Source organism: Symphalangus syndactylus, chromosome 14 (assembly GCF_028878055.3).
Source record: "Symphalangus syndactylus isolate Jambi chromosome 14, NHGRI_mSymSyn1-v2.1_pri, whole genome shotgun sequence".
NCBI classification, from domain to species: domain Eukaryota; kingdom Metazoa; phylum Chordata; class Mammalia; order Primates; family Hylobatidae; genus Symphalangus; species Symphalangus syndactylus.
This window is the reverse complement of record NC_072436.2, coordinates 14,743,347-14,770,871: the sequence shown is the minus strand read 5'-3', so window position 1 is coordinate 14,770,871 and position 27,525 is coordinate 14,743,347. Positions and strand designations below refer to the sequence as shown.

General features: G+C 48.7%; 1 protein-coding gene across 8 annotated transcripts in view; it reads right to left on the bottom strand.

Annotated features, from left to right (window-relative positions):
- RPTOR (regulatory associated protein of MTOR complex 1) overlaps nt 1-27,525 on the bottom strand; it is a 420,015-nt gene that overhangs the window by 203,442 nt on the left and 189,048 nt on the right. For all 8 annotated transcript variants that reach the window (XM_055241781.2, XM_055241783.2, XM_055241782.2 and 5 more), the window contains one exon: nt 8,893-9,068. In XM_055241781.2, the coding sequence (XP_055097756.1) occupies nt 8,893-9,068 (176 nt within the window). The remainder of the gene's footprint in view (nt 1-8,892; nt 9,069-27,525) is intronic.

Below are 27,525 nucleotides of genomic sequence, written 5' to 3'. Positions count from 1 at the left end.
AGTAGAGACAGGGTCTTGCTGTTTTGCCCAGGCTTAAACATTTTGCTTCAAATTTGTGTCTCATGGACAAGAGACTGCTGTATCATGATTTTAACCAACATAAGAATCATGGCCCTTTGAGAGGTGAATTCAATTCATTTACAGTTACAACTTATTTCAAAACATTTTAGCCATCGTATCTCACACTTTCTATTTACGAAGCTTGTCTTCTCTCCTTTTCTACCTTTTTTAGAGAGAAGAAAATGTTCTTTCCTAGATATTTAAACTTTGTCTCTGCCTCTCACTTTTCTCCCTTCCTTCTAGCTCCATGCCTTTGATGGGAACTCCTCAAACTTCCCAGCTTCCTGCTTTATTCTTGGCTCTATTCATAATGTTGCTTTTCAATCCATCTCTTCAATTATTTCACCAATTATGTTTTTTATACTTAATGCTTCCAACTGGTCTTTCTTACTGTTTCTTCTTCATATTTCCAATTGTCTTTTATCACTTTTATTTATTATTGGATTACTTCTCTTTTCACAAGGGCGGTGGGACAAACTCTTTCTTTCCTCTTATTTTCCATCTTTCTGAGCCCCAGACACAGCACAGCAGGCCGTGCATATTAAGGGCAATGGGAGGAGATCCAAGCGCCCTCAGCCTCGCCTGCACCCTGGGGCCCTCGCCAGCTCCACTGTCTCCTCCGGCCTCACCCCAACCCCCAGTGGGGACCCAGCCATCTCAAGGGACCAGCAAGGTCTCCAGCTTTGCTGCTGAATGGGCTCCCTCCAGGATCCATCAATCTCACTCTTTCCTGTGGCACCCGAGGACGGGGTTCAGCCAGGGAGTCAGCAGCCCATGCCCCTCCGTCTGCTTCAATTCCCTTTCTTACCACATCCATCAGATGGTTTTTACATGTCATCTTTTTAAAAGGGAGCTCTATTACAATACATTATGATATTCATCTTAATTGAGTGTATGTCAAGACACTGGAACAGTGAAGAGAACACTGTCTAGTTTGGGGAGAAAAAATATTTTCCTCTGGAAACGGCCTGGAAGCCGCCGCGGGGACTGTGTGAGATCCATGATACTGAGGCTCTACTGTGAAAGGCTCCATATCATAAAAGCTGTTTCTCCAGACGCGAATTCCAAATTATACTTGCCTACGACTAAGGTCTAAGATACAGAGTGGGACACTACAAAAGAGCATTTTATTCAGTAATGTGTCCCGGTTACTTCACCCTCTGGGAGGACCAGTGAGCTCCTCTCCCTTCACACATATGCAGGAAAACAAGGTCATCGGACTGTTGTTGAAAGGAAGCGGCAAAAGACCCGAGAGCACTGAACGGGCAGAAGAAAGTGTGTTCTCTGGCAAAGCAGATGTATTATAGAAGACTCCGTGGAGAACAAATGGTTAACTCTATCATCAAAACCACAAGAATTTATGTTTCTAAAGGTAATTCTGAATGATTCTTGGTTGAGTCATCAAGAAAAAATAAGAAGCAAATGTCACAGCAAATGTCTAAAATGAGACAGGCACTGCAAACCACTTAGCCTGGCCAGACAGAGCCACGCTGAGCCTCCACCCCACCTGCGCGCCAGGAGAGCCATGCATCTTCCGTCTCCTGTGGGCAATGCGGAAGCGAAACTTTCCACGCTGACAAATACACGTTAATGCTCTATCATTAACATTTATACTCCTGGAAATCCTTCAACTTAATTGAAAGAAAGGAAATAAGTTTTTTGACCTCTATTCAATCCAAAATAATGTTTATCATTTTCATTAATAGACAATACTAGTGCACACAGCACAGTGCAATAGACATCAATCTGTTTTATAGCAAGTCCCACAGCAAATTAAGTCCCACTGGGTTATAATTTTCAGTAATATACAAATAGACCCGTAATAAATCTAAAATGGTATTATGCCACTCAATCAAAGAAGTAGAAAACAGCCAAGGGAAAAAATATATTTTGGATTCTTACAGTGTATTGATGTATATGGTGAGTAAGATAATCATTTATATGGAAAGTAATGTCATTGCTCATTTTGGAATTATTGAAATCAGTTTCTGAAAATGAAAAAGACTGAGGCAAAAATGAAAAATTACAGAACAATGTCTTCCAACAACAAGTTCCTCATCAAATAAGATTCATAAATACGCTTGCCACCAAATACACATGTACACATTTTGTCCAAACGAAGCAAAGCTGTAGGCCGTTGACCCAGCGCACCGCATTCCGTAGCAGCTGTGCCAGCATAATGAGGGCAGCGTGCTTAGAAACCATTTCTCTTATTTGCATAGTAAAGGGAGGGAGGGAGGGAATCCACCTTCCTGAGCATTGCCCTTCTCCAGGTCACCTGCAGACCGGCAGACACGCACAGCCATCATCTGCAGCCCAATCCTAGTTCCCTTTTCTGGAGCAGCAAGTGCCAAGCTATAGCTCCTGGGCCAAATCTGGCCAACTGCCTGTTTTCTTAAAGAAAGCTTGACTGAGGCCGGGTGCGGTGGCTTGTGCCTGTAATCTCAGCACTTTGGAAGGCTGAGGCGGGCGAATCACCTGAGGTCAGGAGTTTGACACCAGCCTGGCCAACATGGTAAAATCTCATCTCTACTAAAAATACAAAAATTAGCCAGGCGTGGTGGTGGGCACCTGTAGTCCCAGCTACTTGGGAGGCTGAGGCAGGAGAATCACTTGAACCGAGGAGATGGAGGTTGCAGTGAGCCGAGATCATGCCACTGCACTCCAGCCTGGGCAACAGCGAGACTCGGTCTCAAAAAAAAAAAAAAAAAAAAAGCAAGCTTGACTTGAACACAGCCACGCTCATTTGTTTATATATTGCCTGTGCCTCTTTTGTGCTGCAACAGCAGACTTGGGACTGCCTGGCCCTAAAAGCCTAACCCAAGTGCGTCTGCCCCTTCACAGAACCAGGTCTGCCAACTCCCGTCGGAGTGCCACGCTGAACCTTCCCACCCTCATACTCCTGACGCCTAAATCCTAAAGCCCTAGGCTCTGGCGAAATAAAACATGGAACTTCAACACAGGGAAATATAAAATGATACTTACTAAGAGTCTCTAATGATCTAGGGCAGGGAACTCTGGTATAATGCTAAGGGTTAAGGATATGAAATCGTAAATTCTGTCCACTTACATCAGTACAAAATGTACATGCACAGAAAAACGACCAACAGGCAATACATCAAAAAGTGAACACTAGTTGTCCTTAGATGGTAAAATCTTGGATGATTTTTTTCTACTTTTAACTTTTTAGTAATTTTCTGAAAAGAATGTATCTTTCATTTTTAGTTAGAAAATAAATTGACTTTTCAAAATGAAAAAATAAAACTATAACCCTAAAAACATACGTAATTACTGTCTGACAAACTATCTCACTCTTCCATTAAAAAAAAGAAAAAAACCCTGGTGGTTTTTAACTTAGCTCACACAAAACTACACATTTCACTTGATAATTCTTTAATGAATATAGTCCATTACCACTCACAGGCTACAGACACCCAGCAAAATGTCATGTTCAACCTAATTTCAGCACTTCAATACGGCAGAAAGCTGTTTATTGTAAAAGAGCTGCCACCTGAGACACCGCTCAATTGTTCCAGGCAGTGGTTATCCGATGACCACTGTCTGCCACTGTGGCATATTGATTTCAAAGTCCCTCTTATGGTAACTGTATCAGTTTGTTTTTCACTGCACTTCCTACTAAATGCTTACTTTTAAAAATCTGACTATGTCCTAACTCCTACAAGGATTTCAGGGGCTACTGGGATGACGCATCATGCCTTGGTAGAGAGAAAGCACATTCCCTAATCAGAGGACAGACACCCATTTTAGAAATAACGAGGCCAACAGCCCTCAGTGTGAAAGTATGCTTCTTTATTCTATTTTATTTTTTTTTTTACAGATGGGCTTTCCCTGTGTTCCCAGGGCTGGTCTCAAACTTCTGGGCTCAAGTGATCCTCCTGCCTCAGCTTTCCGAGTAGCCGGGACTACAGGACGCACTGCCACATCTGGCCCAGGTGTCTTTGGGAGCGCACAGCTGTGCACGGAGGGAAGCCAAGTCCTTCCCACTCATGGCAGAAGAACAAACTGCCTGAGAGAAACCCGTCAACTCAATGAAGTGCACTGGGTTTGGTGACAGGTAGCTGGAGTGGGGCGGCAGGGAAGGCACAGGAAGGTAGCGATGTCATTTCCGGTTCCCCTTGTGCTTTGTCTTATTTCCTCCTTCCTTCACTGCTCCCCCACCCATCTGCCTGAAAACTTGCAAAAATGCCCCAGAGGGTCGCACCAAATATAGTATCCAGCCCAGAACCTCTGGGCAGAGTCTAAAGGCAGAGTTGGTGCGGTGTTGATTCTGGAGTCAGGAGGCACTGAAGCAGTCCTGCAGGAAACCGGGAGTGGGAGACGGGAAAATGGGTGGAAATGAGGCCTGTTCCATGGCAGTGTCCACTGTGCGTCTATGGAAGCTCCAGCCTACAGGCCCCTGGGTGATTTTCTATCTTTCTGCCCTAATCTTTTACCAGCTCAAGACCGCACTGATATGATAATGGCCTAATGATCACCAAGGTCTCCCTATCATCACTTGGATCCTTTCTGAAGCACAGTTCTGATGAAGTCATTTTTCTACCCAAACACCTTCAGGGGCTCTCTTGTGCCAGAGTCCCAGGAGAAGTCAAGGTCCTCTGGGCAGCATTCAAAGCACCCCACAATGGACTTGGACTTCAGCCCACTCTCTGAGCTCAACCGCACTCCTGGCGAAACCTTCCTCTCAGGTTCCACCTCCTCCAAGCAGCTTTCTCAAATCCTGTGGCCCTTAGCCATGGTTCTCTGTCCTCTGGGAACACAACAGCCCTTGGTGCCACAAGGTCACTTGGTCTTTGATCACACATTGCCTTGAAGGGTTCAGGTTTTCGTCTTGCATGAACCACCCATTGAAATCATGAATTTTCAAGCCATATCTTATCTCCTCAACCAGAGGAGACATTTGTTGAGGGCAATATGCTTCTTTGGATCTCCTATAGTGGTTAGCATGGGTCTTATTATATACACAGTTGGGACTGAATAAATTAGTTTTTGGGCAATGAATGGATGAACTCCTGAGTCAGGTGGACCAATCTCTTCCTGGGGTAACGTGAAATGGGCACTCATAAGCCTCTTTGGACAGGGATCAGACATACAGTACAGAGAGTTAAAAAGAACACTCAAAGGAGAGAGGCTGCCGAAGCCCTAGAATGTCCTGGAAGACTACAATGAGGGGTGCACAGGAGGCCATGGGAAAGGACAGAGGTGAGAAACAGAAAAGCCAGGAGATGCAGAGAAGAGAAATAGCGGCCCCAAACGACTGTCTCTTCAGCAGTCTTAAAAAGAAAAGATAAATGTTTCAGGTGATGGATATCCCAGTTACCCCAATTTGATCATTAATGCATCGTATACAGGTATCAAAATATTGCATGGACCCCCCAAATATGGATAACTATGATATATCAATTTAAAGAATACAAAAAAATTTCATTTTAAATTACCCAGTCTGTTGTATTCTGTTACAGCAACACAAAACAGACTAAGACTAACAAGAAAAAGTAATACGAAAGGAGAAACAAGCAGAAATAGAGGTAGGCGCACTGTAACGTGTGCCTCATAAACTGGTGCGTGAAAAGAGATCTGCATTCAGAAAGGACTTCGACAGCACAGAGCAAATAAACAAGGATGCAGAGCAGCTCAGAAACAATGTGGCATCAGGGAAGGTGCCCTCGTGAGGGTCTTCCGCCTCACTGGATGTGCTGAGATCAGAGGTCTCCCATTAATTTCTGGTTGGCACAAGCCCTCTCAATTGGAGGGCTTCCAGCTTTCCCGATTTTGGGGAGTGCATTTCTGAGATCTTCAGGTACTTTCATCTCTGCCATATTCTTGTTCTCTCAACACGGGATGCCTCCAGTCTGCCGCTGGGGCCTCTATTTCCCTCCTCTGCATCTCCTGGCTTTTCTGTTTCCCATCTCCATCCTTTCCCATGGCCTCCTGTGAGCCCCCACTGTGGTCTTCTAGGCCATTCACTTGGCTCCGGCAGTGTCTCTCCTGCTACAGGTCCTGTCTACTGCGTTCTTTATTTCAAACCTTACAGTGTGCCTATGACTATTTCTGCTTGGTTCTTCATTTATAGTACTTTTTCTTGTCTATCTGTCTGTCTGTTTTGTGTTGCTATAACAGACTACAACAGACTGAGTAATTTATAACGAAATTTTTTTTGTATTCTTTAAATTGATGTATGATAGTTGTACCTATTTTGGGGGTCCATGTGATATTTTGATCCATGCATACAATGCGTAATGATCAAATCAGGGTAACTGGGATCTATCTAACTTATCCATCACCTCAAACACTTACCTTTTCAAGACTGTTTTTTCTACCTCTCAGTGCCTTTCAGCAACATGAAGCTAAACCAGGTACTACGAGCGCTCACCTAATTTTTGCTGGTATGAAGGAGCTTTTCTGTGCATGCTGATAGTTGTTCCATTGGTGTCCTTGCTGCAGGAAGACTGGTGGAGCCTTCTATTCCACCATCTCACTCCACCTTCTATCTTTGGTGTTGGGGCCATTACAATTCTTCTCTCCAAGCTATTTTGAAATATCCAATAAATTATTTCTGTTAACTGTAATCTCCCTACTCTACTATGGAATACTGTAACTTATTCCTCCTACTTAACTGTATTCTTGGACTTTTCAAGCAGCTTCTCTTCATGTAAGTAAAGACACTTCTTTCTTACAGTTCTGGAGACTGGGAGGTCCAAGGTCAAAGAGTGGCATGTCGCAAGGACCTTCTTGCTGTGCCATCCCATGGCGGAAGGTGGAAGGGCAAGATAATGCAAGGGGCTGAGCTTGCTTTTATCATGACCTGCTCTCACAATAACTAACCTACCCCTGTGACAGTGACATTAACCTAAATGTGAGGGCAGAGCCCTCATGATGCAATCACCTCCCAATGCTGTTGGGTGAGGGATTAAGTTTCCAGCACATACATTTGGGGGAAGACATTCAAACCGTAGCATTATTCTTACATTTTGTTACAAGTGTCTTCCTTTATTTCTTTGATTGTATGTATTACACTTGTTTTACAATAACCCTGGTTCAGCTTTCTCTCTGTGTAGTGGCTGTGCTACTCAGGTGTCTAATTTTGCCAAGTGAGCTCTGCTCCGCAGGGTACAGAGGACAGTGGCCCTTTCAGGCTGAGTCTGCATCAGCCAGGTAAGGTGTGGGTACTGGCTGGACAGCAGAGACACTGCAGATCCCCCTCTGCTGCCCACTCCAAACAGCTCCTCTCCCCTCTTTTTTCTTTTTTTGAGACAGGGTCTCGCTCTGTCACCCAGGCTGGAGTACAGTGGCACAATCTTGGCTCACTGCAACCTCTGCCTCCCAGGTTCCAGCAATTCTAGCACCTCAGCCTCCTAAGTGGCTGGGAATACAGGCATGTGCTACCACACCCAGCTAATTTTTTTGTATTTTTAGTAGAGACAGGGTTTTGCCTGTTGGCCAGGCTAGTCTCGAACTCCTGGCCTCAAGCAATCTGCCTGCCTCACCTTCCCAAAGCATTACGGTTACAGGCGTGTGCCACTGCACTTGCTATTTTTCTATTTTCTTTTTAGAGACAAGGTCTCCCTATGTTGCCCAGGCTGGCCTCAAACTCCTGCGCTCAAGGGATCCTCCTGCCTCAGCCTCCTAAAGTGCTAGGATTACAGGTGTGAGCTACCACGCCCAGCCCTCTTCCCTTCATCTCCAACTATTCTGGAATGAGTAACACTAAAAGGAGGTCTCTCCCTGAGTGGAAACCTGTAGCCCTCAAGTTTGCGGGGGAGGGCTAGGGACAGTGAATGTGAGGGCTGCACTGCAGTCACCCCAACATCATGAACCCCCAGCCCTGGGGTCTGGGATCAGTTTGGACTTGGCTGCAGGGGCGGAGCAGGAAGGCCGAGTTTTCCTCCCCCAGCGGCTCAGGCCACCCTCAGGCTGCCCTGCCCCGCTGGCCCCTCCCTGGATGTCCCTAGGGGCTCTTACTTTGCTGTGCTGTTAGCTCCCCATGTCCACCCAGGGCTGTGGGTGAGAAGGCAGGAGACTGTCTAGAGTGTTAGGCCATCTTGACAGAAGCCTCAAGAGTGTCCTCGGCCGACAGCACAGTGTCTGCTGCACAGCTGCACCATTCACACGGCACCTCAAGGGAGAGGTATTTATCTACTAGCTGGTAACAGCCACGACATATAAGCTTTTCAGCAAAACATAAAATGGGAAAGTAGATATTAAAGACTGGCAAGATGGTCTAGGGAAGAATATTGGATTTGGAGGCAGGAAACACACATATCCCATTGTGCGTTCTGCCGGTGATGTTGGGGCTGAAATGCGGCTTCTACCATCTTGCAATATCACACATATTTCTTCAGTTATGTTTCCGATGGCTATAACTTAAAAAGGATGGAGATAGAAAAATCATGGCTCTTTTTTCATTGCTAAAAATAAATGGAAAGATTACGCTTCAACTCAAGCAAGGAATTAAATGACTTCCTTTTTCATAACAGCCTTTTCTTCCCCTGAAAGAAAGTCCAGTTTCCAGTATGACCAATCCTGGTACTAAGACACCTCCACAGAGAACAACGATAAGGAGAGGATGTTCTTGGAAATCACAAAGCAGTGAGCTGCCCACGAACAGATCAGAAGGAAGAAGGGATCTTGAGCTCTCAAAGAGTAGAACCCAAGCCTCCACCTGGAATCCCGAATGACACAAAAAGATGGGGACACTCATGTCTGTCACGTGAGCTCCTGGGACCAGGTGAATGCCTGGGGCCCACATGGGTTGGGGTCCCTGCGGAAGAGCCCAGGTCAGTGGGTCCCAGGGGAACAGCAGGGGCCACTCACCAGCGCAGGGCGATCTTGATGGGGGTGGTGAGGCAGGAGGTGAACAGGTCAGCCGGGAGGTCGGGGATCATGGGCAGCAGCTCAGTGGCCTCGCAGGCTGCCAGCTGGATGCAGTTTTTCATCGACGGAGGCAAAGGCATCTGAGCAAGAGGGTGATTTGGGTTGATTGCAGCTACCTGAAGGGCAGAACATTCGGGAAAAGAGAGTGATTTAGCTGCTGGTCACAACCAAAGAGTAAGCTGGAGCTGTAACACAGAAGGAAAGAATAAATCAACTCAGAAGGTGAGTTTTCACTGGAAAGTCCTCGGGAGAGAGGCGTCGCTGCTGAACTGTCTCCGGAGGCAGACTGTAAGCCTGGAAACCTGGCCATCTCATTGCCAAGGCCCTTCTGATGGCACAGCCTGGTTATGTCTCTGTCAACTCTGTTTTCTTCCCAGTTTTCCCCTCTGCAGGCCCCTACTTACTCTAGGATTGTATCAGTGTCCACCAGGTCTTTCATGTGTCTTATGGTTTATTTTAAACGTTCAATCTTTAATCTATCCTAACCTTATTTTGTTGTGTTTAATGACATGGGAAGACGTTCAGGTTATATGATGTGAACTCCATCACCAACACAAAGTTAAACCACAAAATGTGAGTTTGAGTGGGCTGACTAAAGCGGCTCATCAAAAGAGACTGAAAAACAGAGCGAGCACTCATCCCCGAGTGGGGGATTAGGGGGATTTTATTTCCTCCCATCTTCATCGGATTTCTCTAAATGTTCTACAAACAATGTGCATTAATTTTGTAATCAGGGAGAAAGGTGAGGTGTTTTTTAAATTCAAAACTTAATCTCTCTTTAAAGTAGGGATAATAATGCCGGTTGGTATTTATTTCAATGAGACTTCGGTCATATAAAAGTATCATATGTGAAGCTGATATCACAGTGCCATCTGAGGAAGAAAGGCACTAAGTGAATTGTTGTTTACTACTAAAATGCACAGAAATTTCACTTTTTACCAAATGAAATCTAATTGAAAGTGTAACTCTTCCTTCTTTTTAAATAATGCATTACATTCAAAGGTTTAAAAAATGACAGGACTGTCTGATACATGAGTTTGCTATACCCTGCCATGGATAACCAGGTGGGTTCCTGTTTTACCAAAAAACCACAGCATTCAACAAAACACAGGATCCTTATACCACCAAGGACAATTATTCTAGCACTGAGATTGTGATTCCTTTCCCTGGCTACCTACATTGCCATTTCGGTAATCCACAAGAGGTTTTGCTGTCGTTTTCAGAAATAATGAAGTTCACAAGAATTCCTGGCATTTTGGCCAGTAAAATTTAATAAGTATAACACATGAGGGATTATGCGCACACACTGCTCTGCCTGCTCCTGGAAATAATTGAGAAGAGCTGGAAAATATCAGAACCAGTTCCGCCAAACAGAATGCTTTCAGCTGGGGGAGGCACAGCAGCCGTGCACAAGCAATGCCTCCCTTCCGGGGACGCAGAGTCCTCAGACACCGTGGGCTGCATGGAGGGCCCACCTGCTGGAAGGGAGGCCCCATGAGCCCTGGGAGAGCTCGGCTTGCAAAGTCCCTCCAGCGGTATCATCAAGGCTGGTCCTTTGTTGTGGGGAGAGGCGAGAGGGGAAAGGGTAGCAGGAAACAAAGGGACAGAAAGAGACAGGGAACAGACAAGACAAGAAGAACACACCACAGGCTGTGAGATGGAATCTGCATTGCCTTCACTTCAGTTACCCTAAAATGTGATGCCTGGGCATATCATGTAGATGGCTAAAGGAATGAAAACATAAAACCCCCAAAATGCTGATCATACAGGGCTACACAGCTTGCAGAATTCCTTCATTCACGTGTCTACAAATACCTATAATTCGGCTGTAACGGAAAACATTCTGCTGTAGGGGCCAACCTCATCTGCCTATCTAGGCCGGGGATGTGGAACAACAAGGTACGGAACGAGGCTTCAGACCGAGAGCGCCACCTGCTAACGCGGGGTTGCGGACCAAGCAGTCAGCATGAGGGCCGGAGCATCGCATGACAGAGACTGGTCGTCCCAGATCCAGGGCCTGGACGCTGTTTGTGACTTACACAATTCCTAGGGCTGGTTTTGTGAATACCACAGGGACAAGATCACTTTTGTTTACTCCGACTGTGGCAGGCCTCCATGAAGAGGAGGGCTATTGTAAATGAATATTGTAAATGATGATGAATATGGGGTGGGGGTGAGATGTGTCCAGAACGCATGGCTTTTAATCACCGAGGGCTACGATGTGCTTCATGGCTTGATGGGGAGAGAATGTGTCTGTGACTGCATTTTTGCTCATTCCTTGCTCCTTACTTTAAGTCGTGTAGTTCTTAGTAATTCTCACTATTCTTTCACATATACTATTTCATCTGCTTTTTACCATCCCCGTGAGGTTTCAGCTCCATGTTAAAAAAGCTTTGACAATGAGGACACAGAGGCCTCACGGATGACACGGACTGCCCTGCAGCTGGGCCAGCACATGCGTCCAGAGTGCCGGGCACTGCCCCTGATTTTAGGGCTGCTTTTGCCCCATTATCCCATCTGGGCCCTTCTGAATCTCCAGCAAGCACCTACGACGCCAACACGAAAGCTGCCGAGCCCTCTCCAGACAGCACCCCCAGTGCTTTCGGAATGAAATACACACAGAGCTGTATTCACTCACAGCCACCTCGCACCACGGTGATGGTACAGAATGCGCTGTCATTGGACTCTGACAAACTTTGTTTTTAACATCTCAAATTTCTCAAATGGAAGGTACTAATGACTGCTAGTTTTATTAATAACCCATTCTACCACAGGAACATTAAACCCAGAGTACAAATCAAATTCTCATATACTTAATAATAAATATAATTTAAACTTTTCAATAAAAACTGCAATTTCTAGAGGAATGAGGTTTTTTTTTTATGATGGTAAATTACATGTAGCATAAAACTTGCCATGTTAACCATTTTAAATGTACAGTTCAGTGACATCAGGGATATTTACGTGCCATGCAACGATCACCAAGCATCACCAAGGAGTGGGTTTTTTTAAACAAGAAGGAAGAGGGAAGGCAAAATCATGTTTAAAACCATTTCCTGGGCTCTAGGCTCCATAAGCTAAAATAGCATCGGCAATGCAACCTGCTGTACACAGAAAATTAGTTTCCAGGTCTGCTGTGACAGGCCCACTAAGCCAGATGATGGTTCCAGGAACGACATGGACCTGCAGCTATTCAGACCCGTGTCACAAAAGGTGGATGGGGTAGGTGGGAGCGGCCATGTGTGCCTGGTGCTGGGAGGGCATGGGAAGGCTGTGAGGAAGTGCTGACTCCTGCGCTTGGTGGAAACGCACTCTCCCTGGCCTCCGGAAAGGGCCTGGGAGGGAGGCATCTGAGGCAGACCTCCGTGGAGTGAAGTGCACAGTCCTGAACTGTGGGAGGCGCCATTTGCGATATCTCTCTGGCACTGCTGGCAGACTTGTGTTATTTTAATCAGCAACACTACCACTGGCCACGTAAGAATGGCTGGCAGAGGATTAAAAAGGAAACAACTTTAAGTGGGAGGAAATGGCCCTTTATGCAAAAACTAAGTTCAATATTCCTATTTTCCTTTTCAAAGAGATACGTATATAGCAGAAATATAGCAAAAAATATCAGTGTGGTTTACTAGTTTTAGGTTTTCTTTTTATATAACCAGGTGTGGTGGCTCACATCTGTAATCCTAGCACTTTGGGAGGCTGAGGTGGGAGGATCACTTGAACCCAGGAGTTGAAGATCAGCCTGGGCAAGATGGAAAGACTCCCATCACTGCAAAATTTTTTTTAAATTAGCCGGGTGTGGTGGTGCATGCCTGTAGTTCCGGCTTCTCAAGAGGCTGAGGTGGGAGGATTGCTTGAGCTCTGGAATTTGAGACCAGCCTGGGCAAGATGGCAAGACCCGTCTCTACAAAAAAGTTGTTTAAAATTAGCCTGGTGTAGTGGTGCATGCCTGTAGTCCCAGCGACTCAGGATGCCGAGGTGGGAGGATCCCTTGGGATCAGAAGTTCAAGGTGGCAGTGAGCTGTGGTGGCACCACCGCACTCCAGCAGCTTGGGTGACAGAGCAAAGCCATCTCTAAAAACAAACAAAAAAGTCCCCCAAAATGAAAAGCTTTTCTTTTTGTTAAGTTGCTCCTGTGTTAAATTTACTTTCTAACCAGTACTGAGAATTGAGCAACAGGTCCTCCCGCCACAGCCCCTAAACAAACACTACAGTCTCTCCATCTAACAGATCCTCACCACAGCCTCTAAACAAACACTGCAGTCCCTCCATCTAACAGGTCCACCCGCCACAGCCCCTAAACAAACACTACAGTCCCTCCATCTAACAGGTCCTCACCACAGCCTCTAAACAAACACTGCAGTCCCTCCATCTAACAGGTCCTCCCACCACAGCCTCTAAACACTGCAGTCCCTCCATCTAACAGGTCCTCCCACCACAGCCTCTAAACAAACACTACAGTCCCTCCATCTAACAGGTCCTCCCGCCACAGCCCCTAAACAAACACTACAGTCCCTCCATCCACCAGGTCCTCCCACCACAGCCTCTAAACAAATGCTGCAGTCCCTCCATCCACCAGGTCCTCCCACCACAGCCTCTAAACACTACAGTCCCTCCATCCACCAGGTCCTCCCACCACAGCCTCTAAACAAATGCTGCAGTCCCTCCATCCACCAGGTCCTCCCACCACAGCCTCTAAACACGGCAGTCCCTCCATCCACCAGGTCCTCCCACCACAGCCTCTAAACACTACAATCCCTCCATCCACCAGGTCCTCCCACCACAGCCTCTAAACACTACAATCCCTCCATCCACCAGGTCCTCCCACCACAGCCTCTAAACACTGCAGTCCCCCATCCACCAGGTCCTCCCACCGCAGCCTCTAAACACTACAGTCCCTCCATCCACCAGGTCCTCCCACCACAGCCTCTAAACACTGCAGTCCCTCCATCCACCAGGTCCTCCCACCACAGCCTCTAAACAAATGCTGCAGTCCCTCCATCCACCAGGTCCTCCCACCGCAGCCTCTAAACACTGCAGTCCCTCCATCCACCAGGTCCTCCCACCACAGCCTCTAAACACTGCAGTCCCTCTCTCCACCAGGTCCTCCCACCACAGCCTCTAAACACTGCGGTCCCTCCATCCACCAGGTCCTCCCACCACAGCCTCTAAACACTGCAGTCCCTCCATCCACCAGGTCCTCCCACCACAGCCTCTAAACACTGTGGTCCCTCCATCCACCAGGTCCTCCCACCACAGCCTCTAAACAAATGCTGCAGTCCCTCCATCCACCAGGTCCTCCCACCACAGCCTCTAAACACTACAGTCCCTCCATCCACCAGGTCCTCCCACCGCAGCCTCTAAACACTACAGTCCCTCTATCCACCAGGTCCTCCCACCACAGCCTCTAAACACTGCAGTCCCTCCATCCACCAGGTCCTCCCACCACAGCCTCTAAACAAATGCTGCAGTCCCCCCATCCACCAGGTCCTCCCACCACAGCCTCTAAACACTTCGGTCCCTCCATCCACGAGGTCCTCCCACCACAGCCTCTAAACACTGCAGTCCCTCCATCCACCAGGTCCTCCCACCACAGCCTCTAAACACTGCAGTCCCTCTCTCCACCAGGTCCTCCCACCACAGCCTCTAAACAAACGCTGCAGTCCCTCCATCCACCAGGTCCTCCCACCACAGCCTCTAAACACTGCAGTCCCTCCATCCACCAGGTCCTCCCACCACAGCCTCTAAACAAATGCTGCAGTCCCCCCATCCACCAGGTCCTCCCACCACAGCCTCTAAACACTTTGGTCCCTCCATCCACGAGGTCCTCCCACCACAGCCTCTAAACACTGCAGTCCCTCCATCCACCAGGTCCTCCCACCACAGCCTCTAAACAAATGCTGCAGTCCCCCCATCCACCAGGTCCTCCCACCACAGCCTCTAAACACTTCGGTCCCTCCATCCACGAGGTTCTCCCACCACAGCCTCTAAACACTGCAGTCCCTCCATCCACCAGGTCCTCCCACCACAGCCTCTAAACAAACGCTGCAGTCCCTCCATCCACCAGGTCCTCCCACCACAGCCTCTAAACAAATGCTGCAGTCCCTCCATCCACCAGGTCCTCCCACCACAGCCTCTAAGCAAATGCTGCAGTCCCTCCATCCACCAGGTCCTCCCACCACAGCCTCTAAACAAATGCTGCAGTCCCTCCATCCACCAGGTCCTCCCACCACAGCCTCTAAACACTACAGTCCCTCCATCCACCAGGTCCTCCCACCACAGCCTCTAAACACTGCAGTCCCTCCATCCACCAGGTCCTCCCACCACAGCCTCTAAACACTGCAGTCCCTCCATCCACCAGGTCCTCCCACCACAGCCTCTAAACACTACAGTCCCTCCATCCACCAGGTCCTCCCACGACAGCCTCTAAACACTGCAGTCCCTCCATCCACCAGGTCCTCCCACCACAGCCTCTAAACACTACAGTCCCTCCATCCACCAGGTCCTCCCACGACAGCCTCTAAACACTGCAGTCCCTCCATCCACCAGGTCCTCCCACCACAGCCTCTAAACACTACAGTCCCTCCATCCACCAGGTCCTCCCACCACAGCCTCTAAACACTGCAGTCCCTCCATCCACCAGGTCTTCCCACCGCAGCCTCTAAACACTGCGGTCCCTCCATCCACCAGGTCCTCCCACCACAGCCTCTAAACACTGCAGTCCCTCCATCCAGCAGGTCCTCCCACCACAGCCTCTAAACCAATGCTGCAGTCCCTCCATCCACCAGGTCTTCTCACCACAGCCTCTAAACAAACGCTGCAGTCCCTCCATCCACCAGGTCCTCCCACCACAGCCTCTAAACACTACAGTCCCTCTATCCACCAGGTCCTCCCACCACAGCCTCTAAACACTACAATCCCTCCATCCATCAGGTCCTCCCACCACAGCCTCTAAACACTGCAGTCCCTCCATCCACCAGGTCCTCCCACCACAGCCTCTAAACACTACAGTCCCTCCATCCACCAGGTCCTCCCACCACAGCCTCTAAACACTGCAGTCCCTCCATCCACCAGGTCCTCCCACCACAGCCTCTAAACAAATGCTGCAGTCCCTCCATCCACCAGGTCCTCCCACCGCAGCCTCTAAACACTACAGTCCCTCCATCCATGAGGTCCTCCCACCACAGCCTCTAAACAAACGCTGCAGTCCCTCCATCCACCAGGTCCTCCCACCGCAGCCTCTAAACACTACAGTCCCTCCATCCACGAGGTCCTCCCACCACAGCCTCTAAACAAACGCTGCAGTCCCTCCATCCACCAGGTCCTCCCACCACAGCCTCTAAACAAATGCTGCAGTCCCTCCATCCACCAGGTCCTCCCACCACAGCCTCTAAACACTGCAGTCCCTCCATCCACCAGGTCCTCCCACCACAGCCTATAAGCACTGCAGTCCCTCCATCCACCAGGTCCTCCCACCACAGCCTCTAAACAAACGCTGAAGTCCCTCCATCCACCAGGTCCTCCCACCACAGCCTCTAAACTCTGCAGTCCCTCCATCCACCAGGTCCTCCCACCACAGCCTCTAAACAAACGCTGAAGTCCCTCCATCCACCAGGTCCTCCCTCCACAGCCTCTAAACACTGCAGTCCTTCCATCCACCAGGTCCTCCCACCACAGCCTCTAAACAAATGCTGCAGTTCCTCCATCCACCAGGTCCTCCCACCACAGCCTCTAAACACTGCAGTCCCTCCATCCACCAGGTCCTCCCACCACAGCCTCTAAACACTGCAGTCCCTCCATCCACCAGGTCCTCCCACCACAGCCTCTAAACACTGCAGTCCCTCCATCCACCAGGTCCTCCCACCACAGCCTCTAAACAAACGCTGAAGTCCCTCCATCCACCAGGTCCTCCCTCCACAGCCTCTAAACACTGCAGTCCCTCCATCCACCAGGTCCTCCCACCACAGCCTCTAAACACTGCAGTCCCTCCATCCACCAGGTCCTCCCACCACAGCCTCTAAACACTGCAGTCCCTCCATCCACCAGGTCCTCCCACCACAGCCTCTAAACACTGCAGTCCCTCCATCCACCAGGTCCTCCCACCACAGCCTCTAAACACTGCAGTCCCTCCATCCACCAGGTCCTCCCACCACAGCCTCTAAACACTGCAGTCCCTCCATCCACCAGGTCCTCCCACCACAGCCTCTAAACAAACGCTGAAGTCCCTCCATCCACCAGGTCCTCCCTCCACAGCCTCTAAACAAATGCTGCAGTTCCTCCATCCACCAGGTCCTCCCACCACAGCCTCTAAACAAATGCTGCAGTCCCTCCATCCACCAGGTCCTCCCACCACAGCCTCTAAACACTGCAGTCCTTCCATCCACCAGGTCCTCCCACCACAGCCTCTAAACACTGCAGTCCCTCCATCCACCAGGTCCTCCCACCACAGCCTCTAAACACTGCAGTCCCTCCATCCACCAGGTCCTCCCACCACAGCCTCTAAACAAACGCTGAAGTCCCTCCATCCACCAGGTCCTCCCTCCACAGCCTCTAAACAAATGCTGCAGTTCCTCCATCCACCAGGTCCTCCCACCACAGCCTCTAAACAAATGCTGCAGTCCCTCCATCCACCAGGTCCTCCCACCACAGCCTCTAAACACTACAGTCCTTCCATCCACCAGGTCCTCCCACCACAGCCTCTAAACACTACAGTCCCTCCATCTAACAGGTCCTCCCACCACAGCCTCTAAGCAAATGCTGCAGTCCCTCCATCCACCAGGTCCTCCCACCACAGCCTCTAAACAAACGCTGCAGTCCCTCCATCTAACAGGTCCTCCCACCACAGCCTCTAAACAAATGCTGCAGTCCCTCCATCCACCAGGTCCTCCCACCACAGCCTCTAAACAAATGCTGCAGTCCCTCCACCTAACAGGTCCTCCCACCACAGCCTCTAAACAAATGCTGCAGTCCCTCCATCCACCAGATCCTCACGACAGCCTCTAAACACTACAGTCCCTCCATCTAACGGGTCCTCACTACAGCCTCTAAACACTGCAGTCCCTCCATCTAACAGGTCCTCCCACCACAGCCTCTAAACACTGCATTCCATCGCTGCCAACCATTTGTGCCAAGTTCCTGAAATCTAACACTTTTCATACCAACACCACCTTTCTTCCAAGTCAGTACTAGAACACAAGATGGCATGGGGCAGTGGGGCGAGTCTCCAGTGTACAGTAGCCACGTGAGAAATCAGCAGGTTTGAAGGGGACTTCCTTAGGGACCAAGAAGTCTGTGTCTTGTCTGGTGGAGAGGCAAAGCTCCCTTGGTCCAGACGCTGCTGGGTTTGCGACTGCCGTGCCTATCTCAGCCTGCACCTTGAGATGCACGGGCGCTTGGCCCAAAGCCTCCTGGAGCGCACTGGACACTGGAAGCATTCTGTGGTTGCCGAGTGAGCAGTTGGACAGGTAGATGGAGAAAGAGCTTTATCCCAAATACGCCTACTAGAAACTTCATTTCCCGATTCAGTGTGATCATTGACAGAAACCGAACCTACTTAAGAAGCCCCCCAAGTATGCTGATGTACAGACAAGAAGACACGCCCTCTGGCTGCAGAGGTTCCAACAGCAGGTGACAGGCAATGACAGTGCTCCACTCACCTGGCACCTGTCTGCCAGGCCCAGGAGGAAGCATGCTGAATTCTTTCTTTCCCACCACACTACTGGGTGCATGGACGAGTACATAGGAGAGCTCTTTGCTTTAGGTGTATTAGAAGCAATAGGTTTTGTTTTGTTTTGTTTTTGTTTTTGAGAGGGAGTCTTGCTTTGTCGCCTAGGCTGGAGTGCAGTGGTGCCATCTCGGCTCACTGCAACCTCCACCTCCGGATTCAAGCGATTCACCTGCCTCAGCCTCCTGAGTAGCTGGGATCACAGGCGCACGCCACCACACCCAGCGAATTTTTGTATTTTAGTAGAGACGGGGTTTCACCATGTTGGCCAGGCTGGTCTCGAATTCCTGCAAGTGAGCCGCCTGCCTCGGCCTCCCAAAGTTCTGGGATTATAGGCCTGAGCCACCGCACCTGGCCAGAACCAATAGCATTTTTAAAAAACATCCTGACATTCAAGCCAAAGGGTTCTGCCAATGAACATTCTTCTTCAGGGTTGCTAACCCAAGGAAAAAAAACCTATTTGAACAGATGAGTTATTTCCTATACACTGTTTTGGTTTTGCATTTATCTAAGATATTGACCCTGTAATTGAAACTATCTTTCAGAAACAGGCCTGCATGTAAGGCTGAGTGCTTGTGATTGGCCAAGCCTGTGAACAGTGCCCAGGCCTAAAAGTGACCAATTCCAGCCCGGAGCCATGGTTTTCCCGAAGAGCAAGCCCAAGCTGAACGTGTACCCAGAGGGGTTTCTCCTGGGGAGCCTAGGGACTGAAACACAAGAACGATTCTCATCTTTCAATGCTCTCCACAGTCTTCTGGAGGATTTGGGAAGGATCCAGAAAAGTCTTGCGATGCGATACACAGCAACCAGATCCAAAAAAGACATCTGCTGCATTGTCCCCACGTGTGGGTAACGTGGAGTCAGTGCACGTGCAGTTCATGAAGTAAGCGGGCAGCTCACCCCAAGCCTGCCATCTGCTCCCTGCAGAAAGCACTGCTGTGGGGGCAGTGGGAATCACCTGCACGGCACTTTTTTTTTTTTTTTTTGAGATGGAGTTTTGCTCTTGTTGCCCAGGCTGGAGTGCAATGGCACGATCTCAGCTCACTGCAACCTCCACCTCCCAGGTTCAAGCGATTCTCCTGCCTCAGCCTCTCAAATAGCTGGGATTACAGGCATGCACCACCGCATGCGGATAATTTTATATTTTTAGTAGAGACTGGGTTTCACCAATGTTGGCCAGGCTGGTCTCAAACTCCCAACCTCAGGTGATCCACCCGCCTCGGTCTCCCAAAGTGCTGGGATTACAGGCGTGAGCCACCGCGCCCGGCCTCCCATTTTCTAAATAAAACGTCAACACTGGGCTGCTTCTTTCCCTTCTCAAATACATATAAGAGGCATCTTTATAATGATATATGGTACTAATAACTCCAGAGGAGTCTTTACCAAGTAATTTCTGAAAATAACATCTCCTCGGTAACACTTGTAGTTCTGCCTTAAAGTAACTTTTATTCTCAATTCAACAACACCTAATTACAATGGCCAACTTTGCAAAGTTCAAAGAAAGGCTGAGGCTGCTAAAGGAGTCAGTGTATTACTTATCCAACTCTATTAATAGTCAAAGATATTAATGTGGCATCTATCATGTGACACACAGTGTACCAAAAACAGCAGATGCAAAGCAGAAATCATATTTTTAATATATCGTTGATATAATTATGTATATCAAATATTATATTTTAATTTAAAAACCAAGTTGTGCCTATTGCTGGCAACTGTCACATCCAGGCTGAGAGAGCAGAAGGAGCTCCTTCTGGTGGATGGAGACTTCCAAGGACGTGGAGAAGCCTCAAGCCTGCCCTTCCAAGGCCAGCTAGAGAGCCCCTTCATAACAACGGTTTGTCACAGTTACCCCGAGTTTCCCCCAAATGAAGCATTCATTATTTCAAAGCCACTTAGCTATTAGCAACTCAACAGCTTCTAAATGCTCTGTGATCATTCTACAACTCTGTGAAGATGGTCAGTTAGAAATTACGCTAATTTCTCTCATAGTCAACTGAAGGAGATACTGGAAATTCTGCACCCTCTATATCAAGAAGAGATTTTTAGGGGGAAGGCTTAGCTGACCAGTGGCAGGAGGGGGAGAAAGAGCTAACTCATGGCATATTCTTTGGGCAGTCTCTAGCAGAGGTGTCTAGTAGCCAGGGCTGTGCTAGTAGCCAGGGCTGTGCTAGTAACCAGGGCTGTGCTAGTAGCCAGGGCTCTGCTAGTAGCCAGGGCTCTGCTAGTTGCCAGGGCTGTGCTAGTAGCCAGGGCTCTGCTAGTTGCCAGGGCTGTGCTAGTAACCAGGGCTCTGCTAGTAGCCAGGGCTGTGCTAGTAGCCAGGGCTGTGCTAGTAGCCAGGGCTCTGCTAGTAGCCAGGGCTCTGCTAGTAACCAGGGCTCTGCTAGTAGCCAGGGCTCTGCTAGTAGCCAGGGCTCTGCTAGTAGCCAGGGCTCTGCTAGTAACCAGGGCTGTGCTCGTAACCAGGGCTGTGCTTATAACCAGGACAGTGCTAGTAATCAGGGCTGTGCTAGTAGCCAGGGCTCTGCTAGTAGCCAGGGCTGTGCTAGTAACCAGGGCTGTGCTAGTAACCAGGGCTGTGCTTGTAACCAGGGCTGTGCTTATAACCAGGACAGTGCTAGTAATCAGGGCTGTGCTAGTAGCCAGGGCTGTGCCCTCAACCCTTGCTGCCGAGGGCAAAGTAGCAAAGTGAGTTATAAAGTAGCATCTGGGTTTAAAGTACTACTTGGCTTTATGATTTGTTCCATGATTTCTAGCCCATGCAGGCACCTTTCCCAAGAACTGATGACCTCTTCCAGACCTGGGAATGCCCAGCACTCCGAGCGCGCTGCTGGAGCTCCCTACACAAGTGGATCACGTGTCCTGACCTCTCCTCCTGCCTCTGTCACTGACGTGCCCTTCCTACCTGTCTTTATGCTGGCTACTTCTTACGTTCTACGGCTCAGGTTAGACACCTCCTTCCCGCCTCCCTTGGTCGTTGTGGCTTCTTCTCTGCATGGCGGAACCTGCAAGAGGGCCCTGCCCCCTGCCAGATGGGTGCCTTCACCCCCGGAAACATTTTGTTCATCATCAGCTGCTGTGTTTCTGCTTACTTCTCTAATGAACTGAGTCATAAGAGAGAGAGCCTTGGCTAATTTCAGGAGAGAGACGGGAAGACAGGAAGGGTTCCAATTCTGTTAACAAGGAGGAGAGGGAAAGCTGGAGACACTAGTAAGAGCGGAGCATAAAGTGGGTGTTATTCCCAGCGCGCAAAGCACAATCTAATAAGGCCGGATCCAGACACATGTACTCACTCCACCTTCCAAAACAAACACCAATTAGAAAGGAAGGTATGTGAAGCACTAGGAATGTGCTGCAGCATGGCACCAAAAGCCGTATGTGTGTGTGTGTATGTGTGTGTGTGTGTATAGGTGGTGTGTAGATGTGCATGTGTGTCTGTATAAGCATGTACCTGTGTGTATATGTGTGCATGTGTGTACATGTCCATGTTTCTGTGTGCATGCATATATGTGTATGTTTATGTATGTATAGGTGGGCATGTATATATGTGTATATCGGTGTGTGCATGTGTGTATGCACATGTATACATGTGCCTGTCTATATGTGCATGTTTATGTGCATATATGTGTGTGCACATGCATGTGTATATGTGTGTGGGGGTGTCTATGTGTATCTCTGTGTATATGACTGTGCATGTGTGTGGACATGTATGTGTATATATGTGCGTGTGTACACGTGTGTGGCATCTATGCATGTCTATATGCATATATGTCTATGTGTGTGTGTATATATGTAAATGTAGGTGAGTATATGTGTACATGTGTGCTTATGTTGTCTATGTGCATGTGTATGTGTACATGTCTGTATGTGCACGTGCTTATATATATGTGTGTGTGTGTGTGTGTGTGGTAACTGCTCCTCCTAAACTTGATTGTGCTGTGTGTCTGCATCCTTCCTCCAAACCTGGCCTCTGCACGCATGTGCTGCCATCCCCCTCTGGAATGACCACCGCCCACGCTCTGCCTCCAGCCAGCTCCTCCCCTCGTGTAATGGATCCTGTTCCCTTCACACCTACTTAAGGGCCGCCCTCATGAGCTCTCTCTCCCTCCCACACATCAGCTTTTCCCTCTCTGCCAGGTTACTCCCATAAGCACAAACACATGCTCTCATAACTTCCATGTAAAGAAAACAAACCTCCCTCAGGAGCTTCCACATGGCATCGCCCACCCTCTCTTGAACAGTTTAGAATCACATGAGAGCCCACCACCCTGTGCTGACATTGCTTTTGTTAAGTCCAGCCATAGTCCCGTGTCCACAAATACAACAGCCCATCCTCAGTCCTCATCGTGTGAGCCGCTAAGCAGCACAGCAATCAGCTAACTGTCCCTACTTCTAGAAGGCTTTCCTGAGGCTTTTCCTGACTTTCTGATGCCACGAGTGCCTGGTTTCTCTCCAACTCGCTGGCTCCTTCTCTGGTCTGATCTGCCAGTGCCTCTCCTTTTCCCAGACTCTAGACACACCACCGCGTGCAGGCCTCGACTGGCCGCTCCTCTCCAGCCACATGAACCACATGGGGGCTCGTCACCATCCCGTGGCTTCAGCCATCGTCTGTTCCAGGATGACACCGACCACCTTCTGATGCATTCGCAGGAAAGTAGAGTCAGGGTTTGTCCACTTGTGTGCTGCTATATGCCCTGTCACCCTTCCTAATTTACAGGAGATGCTGAACAAACATCTCTGATGGGACCCCACATCCCACACTGCCTGAGCAGAGCTCTTGTGTCCTGCACCCCAAGACCTCCATCCAGCCTCCAGCCTCATGGTCCTCCTGGCTTGGGAGACAGCCGCTCCATTCCACCCAGGCCAAAAACACTGGCGTTGCCTTTAACTCCTTTTGCTTACGTCCTCCATCTAATCCAGAGAGAATCACTCTTACTTCACAATGAACCCCAGATGCAAACATTTGCCTTGCCAACATCTACCACCTTAGTCCAAGCACTGCCACTGCCTGCCATGGCCTCCTGCACTGCCCTCCACCTGGAGGGCCCTCACACCAGCACCACCCTCCACTCGGAGGGTCCCCACACTGCCAGGGAGTCTTTTTACTCTGCTCATTAGCCAAGCCAGCAGGGGTCAGCTGAGTGCCTAGCGTGGGCCAAGCGCTGTTCTAGAGTGCACGCCACTCTCCTGCTGGGTCACGGGGAGACCCTCAGTTTCACATCTTGAGAACCTTGCCAGACTATTTTCTGAAGCAGCTGTACCATTTTACATTCCCACCAGCAGTGTGCAAGGATTCCAATCTCTCCACATCCTCGCCAACACTTGTTATTACCCATCTGTTTTATTGGTGCCACCCTAGTGGTGCGAGGTAGCACCTCACTGTAGTTTTGATTTGTGTTTCCCTGATAACCAATGATGTCTTTTTCTTGTCTTATTGCACTGGCTAGAACTTCCAGTACTTCTGTTGAATAACAGTGATAAGAATGGATATCCTTGCCTTGCTTCCAATCTTAAGGGGGAAACATTCAATCTTTTACCAGTAAGTAGAAGGACGGCTGTAGGTTTTTACAGACTTTTTAAAAAATCAAATTGAAGTTCTTCTCTATTAGTTTACTGCAAGTTTTTTTTTTCTCTCTCATGAATAAGTGTTGGGTTTTGGCGAAAGAGTTTTTTGCATCAACTGGTAGGATCGTATGATTTTTCATCTTTAGTCTGTTGGTATGAAGTACATTAATTAATTTTTAAACATTGAGCTAGACTTCTACACCTGTAAAAAAAAATCTCACTAAGTCACAGCATATAATTCCTTTTATAAATTGCTAGAACTGATTTGCTATTATTGTTTTGAGGATTTCGGCATCTAAGTTTGTGACAGATATTGGTTTGCTGTTTTTCTTTTTGAACGGTGTGTCTGGTTTTGGCATTAGGATAATGACGGCCTCATAAAATGGGTTGAAATGTGTTCCCAACCCTTCTATCTTCTGGAAGAGCTTGTGCAAAACTGGTGTTCTGCTTGTTCTTTTTAAATGTTTGGCAATAGTCTCCAGTGAAACCATGTATGCCTGGAGATTTATGTTTCAGACAATTTTAAATGACAAATTCAATTTCTTTCATGATTCTAGGACTATTCAGATTATCTATTGCTGAACAGATAATGCTCAGAATATTCAATTGGTTGAATTTTGGTAGCTGGGGGTTTTCGAGGAATTGGTCCGTTTCCTCTAAGTTGTTGAATTTAAGAGTGTAAAGTTGTTCATTATTATTTAAATGGCTGCAGGATCTGTAGAGATTTTCCCATCTCCCTCTTGATTTTTCTATTTTGTTAGTATTGCTAGGAATGTATCCATTTTATTGATTTTTTCTGAGAATCAGCTTTTAATATTTCTCCATTGTTTTTCTGTTTTCAATTTCAATGATTTCTGTTCTTTACCATTTCCTTTCTTCTGACTGCTTTCAGTTTATTTTACTCTTCCAATTTCTTGAGGTAGGAATTTATATCAATAATTTGATATCTTTCCTCTTTTCTAACATAAGCATTTTAGTGCTATAAATTTCTCTTTCAATACTGCTTTATCTGCATCCTATAAATACAGATATGTTGTATATTCATTTTCATCTAATTCTATGTTTTTTTTTAATTTCCCTTGAGGCTTCTGACCCATTATTTAGAAATACGTTGTTTAATTTTTTTCATAGTTTTTTCTCTTGTGTTTATTGACGTGTGGCTGATTCTCTTGTGGTTAAAGAACACACTCTGTGTTGTTTAAAACTTGTTGAGGTTTATTTTATGACCCAGGATACGACTGACCTTGATGAATGTTCCATGGACACTGGAAAAGTGTATGTATTGGCTGCTGCTGGAGGGAGTATTCTGTAAATCCCACTGATACTTAACGGCTGACATTTCAACACAGGTGATCACTTCATCTTCAAGAAAAGATGGCCTAACTTCTTTTCTGATCTCTACACCTGTTACCTGCCCTTGCCTTCTGTGCAGACGGGCTTATCGTGTGATGCTGGAGAGGATGGGTGAGAATGAACACCTCTTCCGTGTTTCTGACCTCGGTGTTCAGTGAAAGCACTTACTTCCCACTTGCCCCTCTCCTCTCATGAGGCTCCACCTTCAGCCAGAAGCTCCACTGCCCTGTGCCACCAGGATCCTTTGTGAAAGACATCTGCCTCAGTGTTGGGGCAGGCTGAGCCCTCTACCTCAGTGTCAGGGCAGGGTGAGCCCCTCGGCCTCAGTGTCGGGGCAGGGTGAGCCCCTCAGTCTCAGTGTCGGGGCAGGGTGAGCCCTCGGCCTCCGTGTCGGGGCAGGGTGAGCCCTCTGCCTCAGTGTCAGGGCAGGGTGAGCCCCTCGGCCTCAGTGTCGGGGCAGGGTGAGCCCTCGGCCTCAGTGTCGGGGCAGAGTGAGCCCCTCTGCCTCCGTGTCGGGGAAGGGTGAGCCCCTCAGCCTCAGTGTCGGGGCAGGGTGAGCCCCTCGGCCTCAGTGTCGGGGCGGGGTGAGCCCCTCTGCCTCTGTGTCGGGGCGGGGTGAGCCCCTCTGCCTCTGTGTCGGGGCGGGGTGAGCCCTCTGCCTCAGTGTCGGGGCAGGGTGAGCCCCTCTGCCTCTGTGTCGGGGCGGGGTGAGCCCCTCGGCCTCAGTGTCGGGGCGGGGTGAGCCCTTGGCCTCAGTGTCGGGGCAGGGTGAGCCCCTCTGCCTCTGTGTCGGGGCGGGGTGAGCCCCTCTGCCTCTGTGTCGGGGCGGAGTGAGCCCCTCTGCCTCTGTGTCGGGGCGGGGTGAGCCCCTCTGCCTCAGTGTCGGGGCGGGGTGAGCCCTCGGCCTCCGTGTCGGGGCGGGGTGAGCCCTCGGCCTCAGTGTCAGGGCGGGGTGAGCCCTCTGCCTCAGTGTCAGGGCGGGGTGAGCCCCTCGGCCTCAGTGTCGGGGCAGGGTGAGCCCTCGGCCTCTGTGTCAGGGCAGGGTGAGCCCCTCTGCCTCTGTGTCGGGGCGGGGTGAGCCCCTCGGCCTCAGTGGTGGGTACAGAGGTGTTCCTGTGACAGCAAGCAGGGCCAGGCAGATGGGTCCTGCTGGGATCACAGTGCCCCAGTCTGCATCCCATGGTGCTGGCCATCATCTGTGGTCCAGAATATCAAGCAATTTCAGACAATACTTTAAAATAAATTAGAAAAAAAAAAAGGTTAAACTCTAAGAATTTTGGGAAAGCTCTCAGTTTTATGACAACTGCAAACAGTATATCGTTTTCATGAATTATGGCCAATCAAGATTTCTTTGTTTCTTGTCACATTTCATACAAATTAATTAAAGATCAAATATATTTAATGCATCATAGATACATCTAAAGAAGACAACTAAAGGTAGTTTATTCAAATACGTATTTATCAAGCCAAATCTATAGATCCTTCCTGAGCATCAATTTAACGTGAGGCATTCTTGACAGGTTTACATAACAAATGTAAAGTAAGCTTAGAACAATAGAAGAGAGGCTACAAGACAACACATGATTGTCAAGGCTGCTGTGTAGGAGATTGCCGTATGCGGTCAGCTGAGGAAGATTTCAGGCTGGGGGAAGCATTTGTGAAGAAAGGGGAACTTAAGTTGCACCCTGGAAGTTGCTTGTGCTAATGACACACTTTGCTTTGTCTGTGAATTTCATTTAAGATCATCGGCGGTAAGGGTTCTTAAATTTTTTATGCAATCACTTTTCTTTTTACTGAACCCTCCAAATTCTAGGACTGGGAGTTGCGAAAAGTGCCAACAGAAAAGACCTTTATCTCCCCGTGCAAACCACAGAAAGGGATGGTGCACGGGCACAGAGAAGCAGCAAAAGCTTTGGCGGCCACATTCAGCTCAG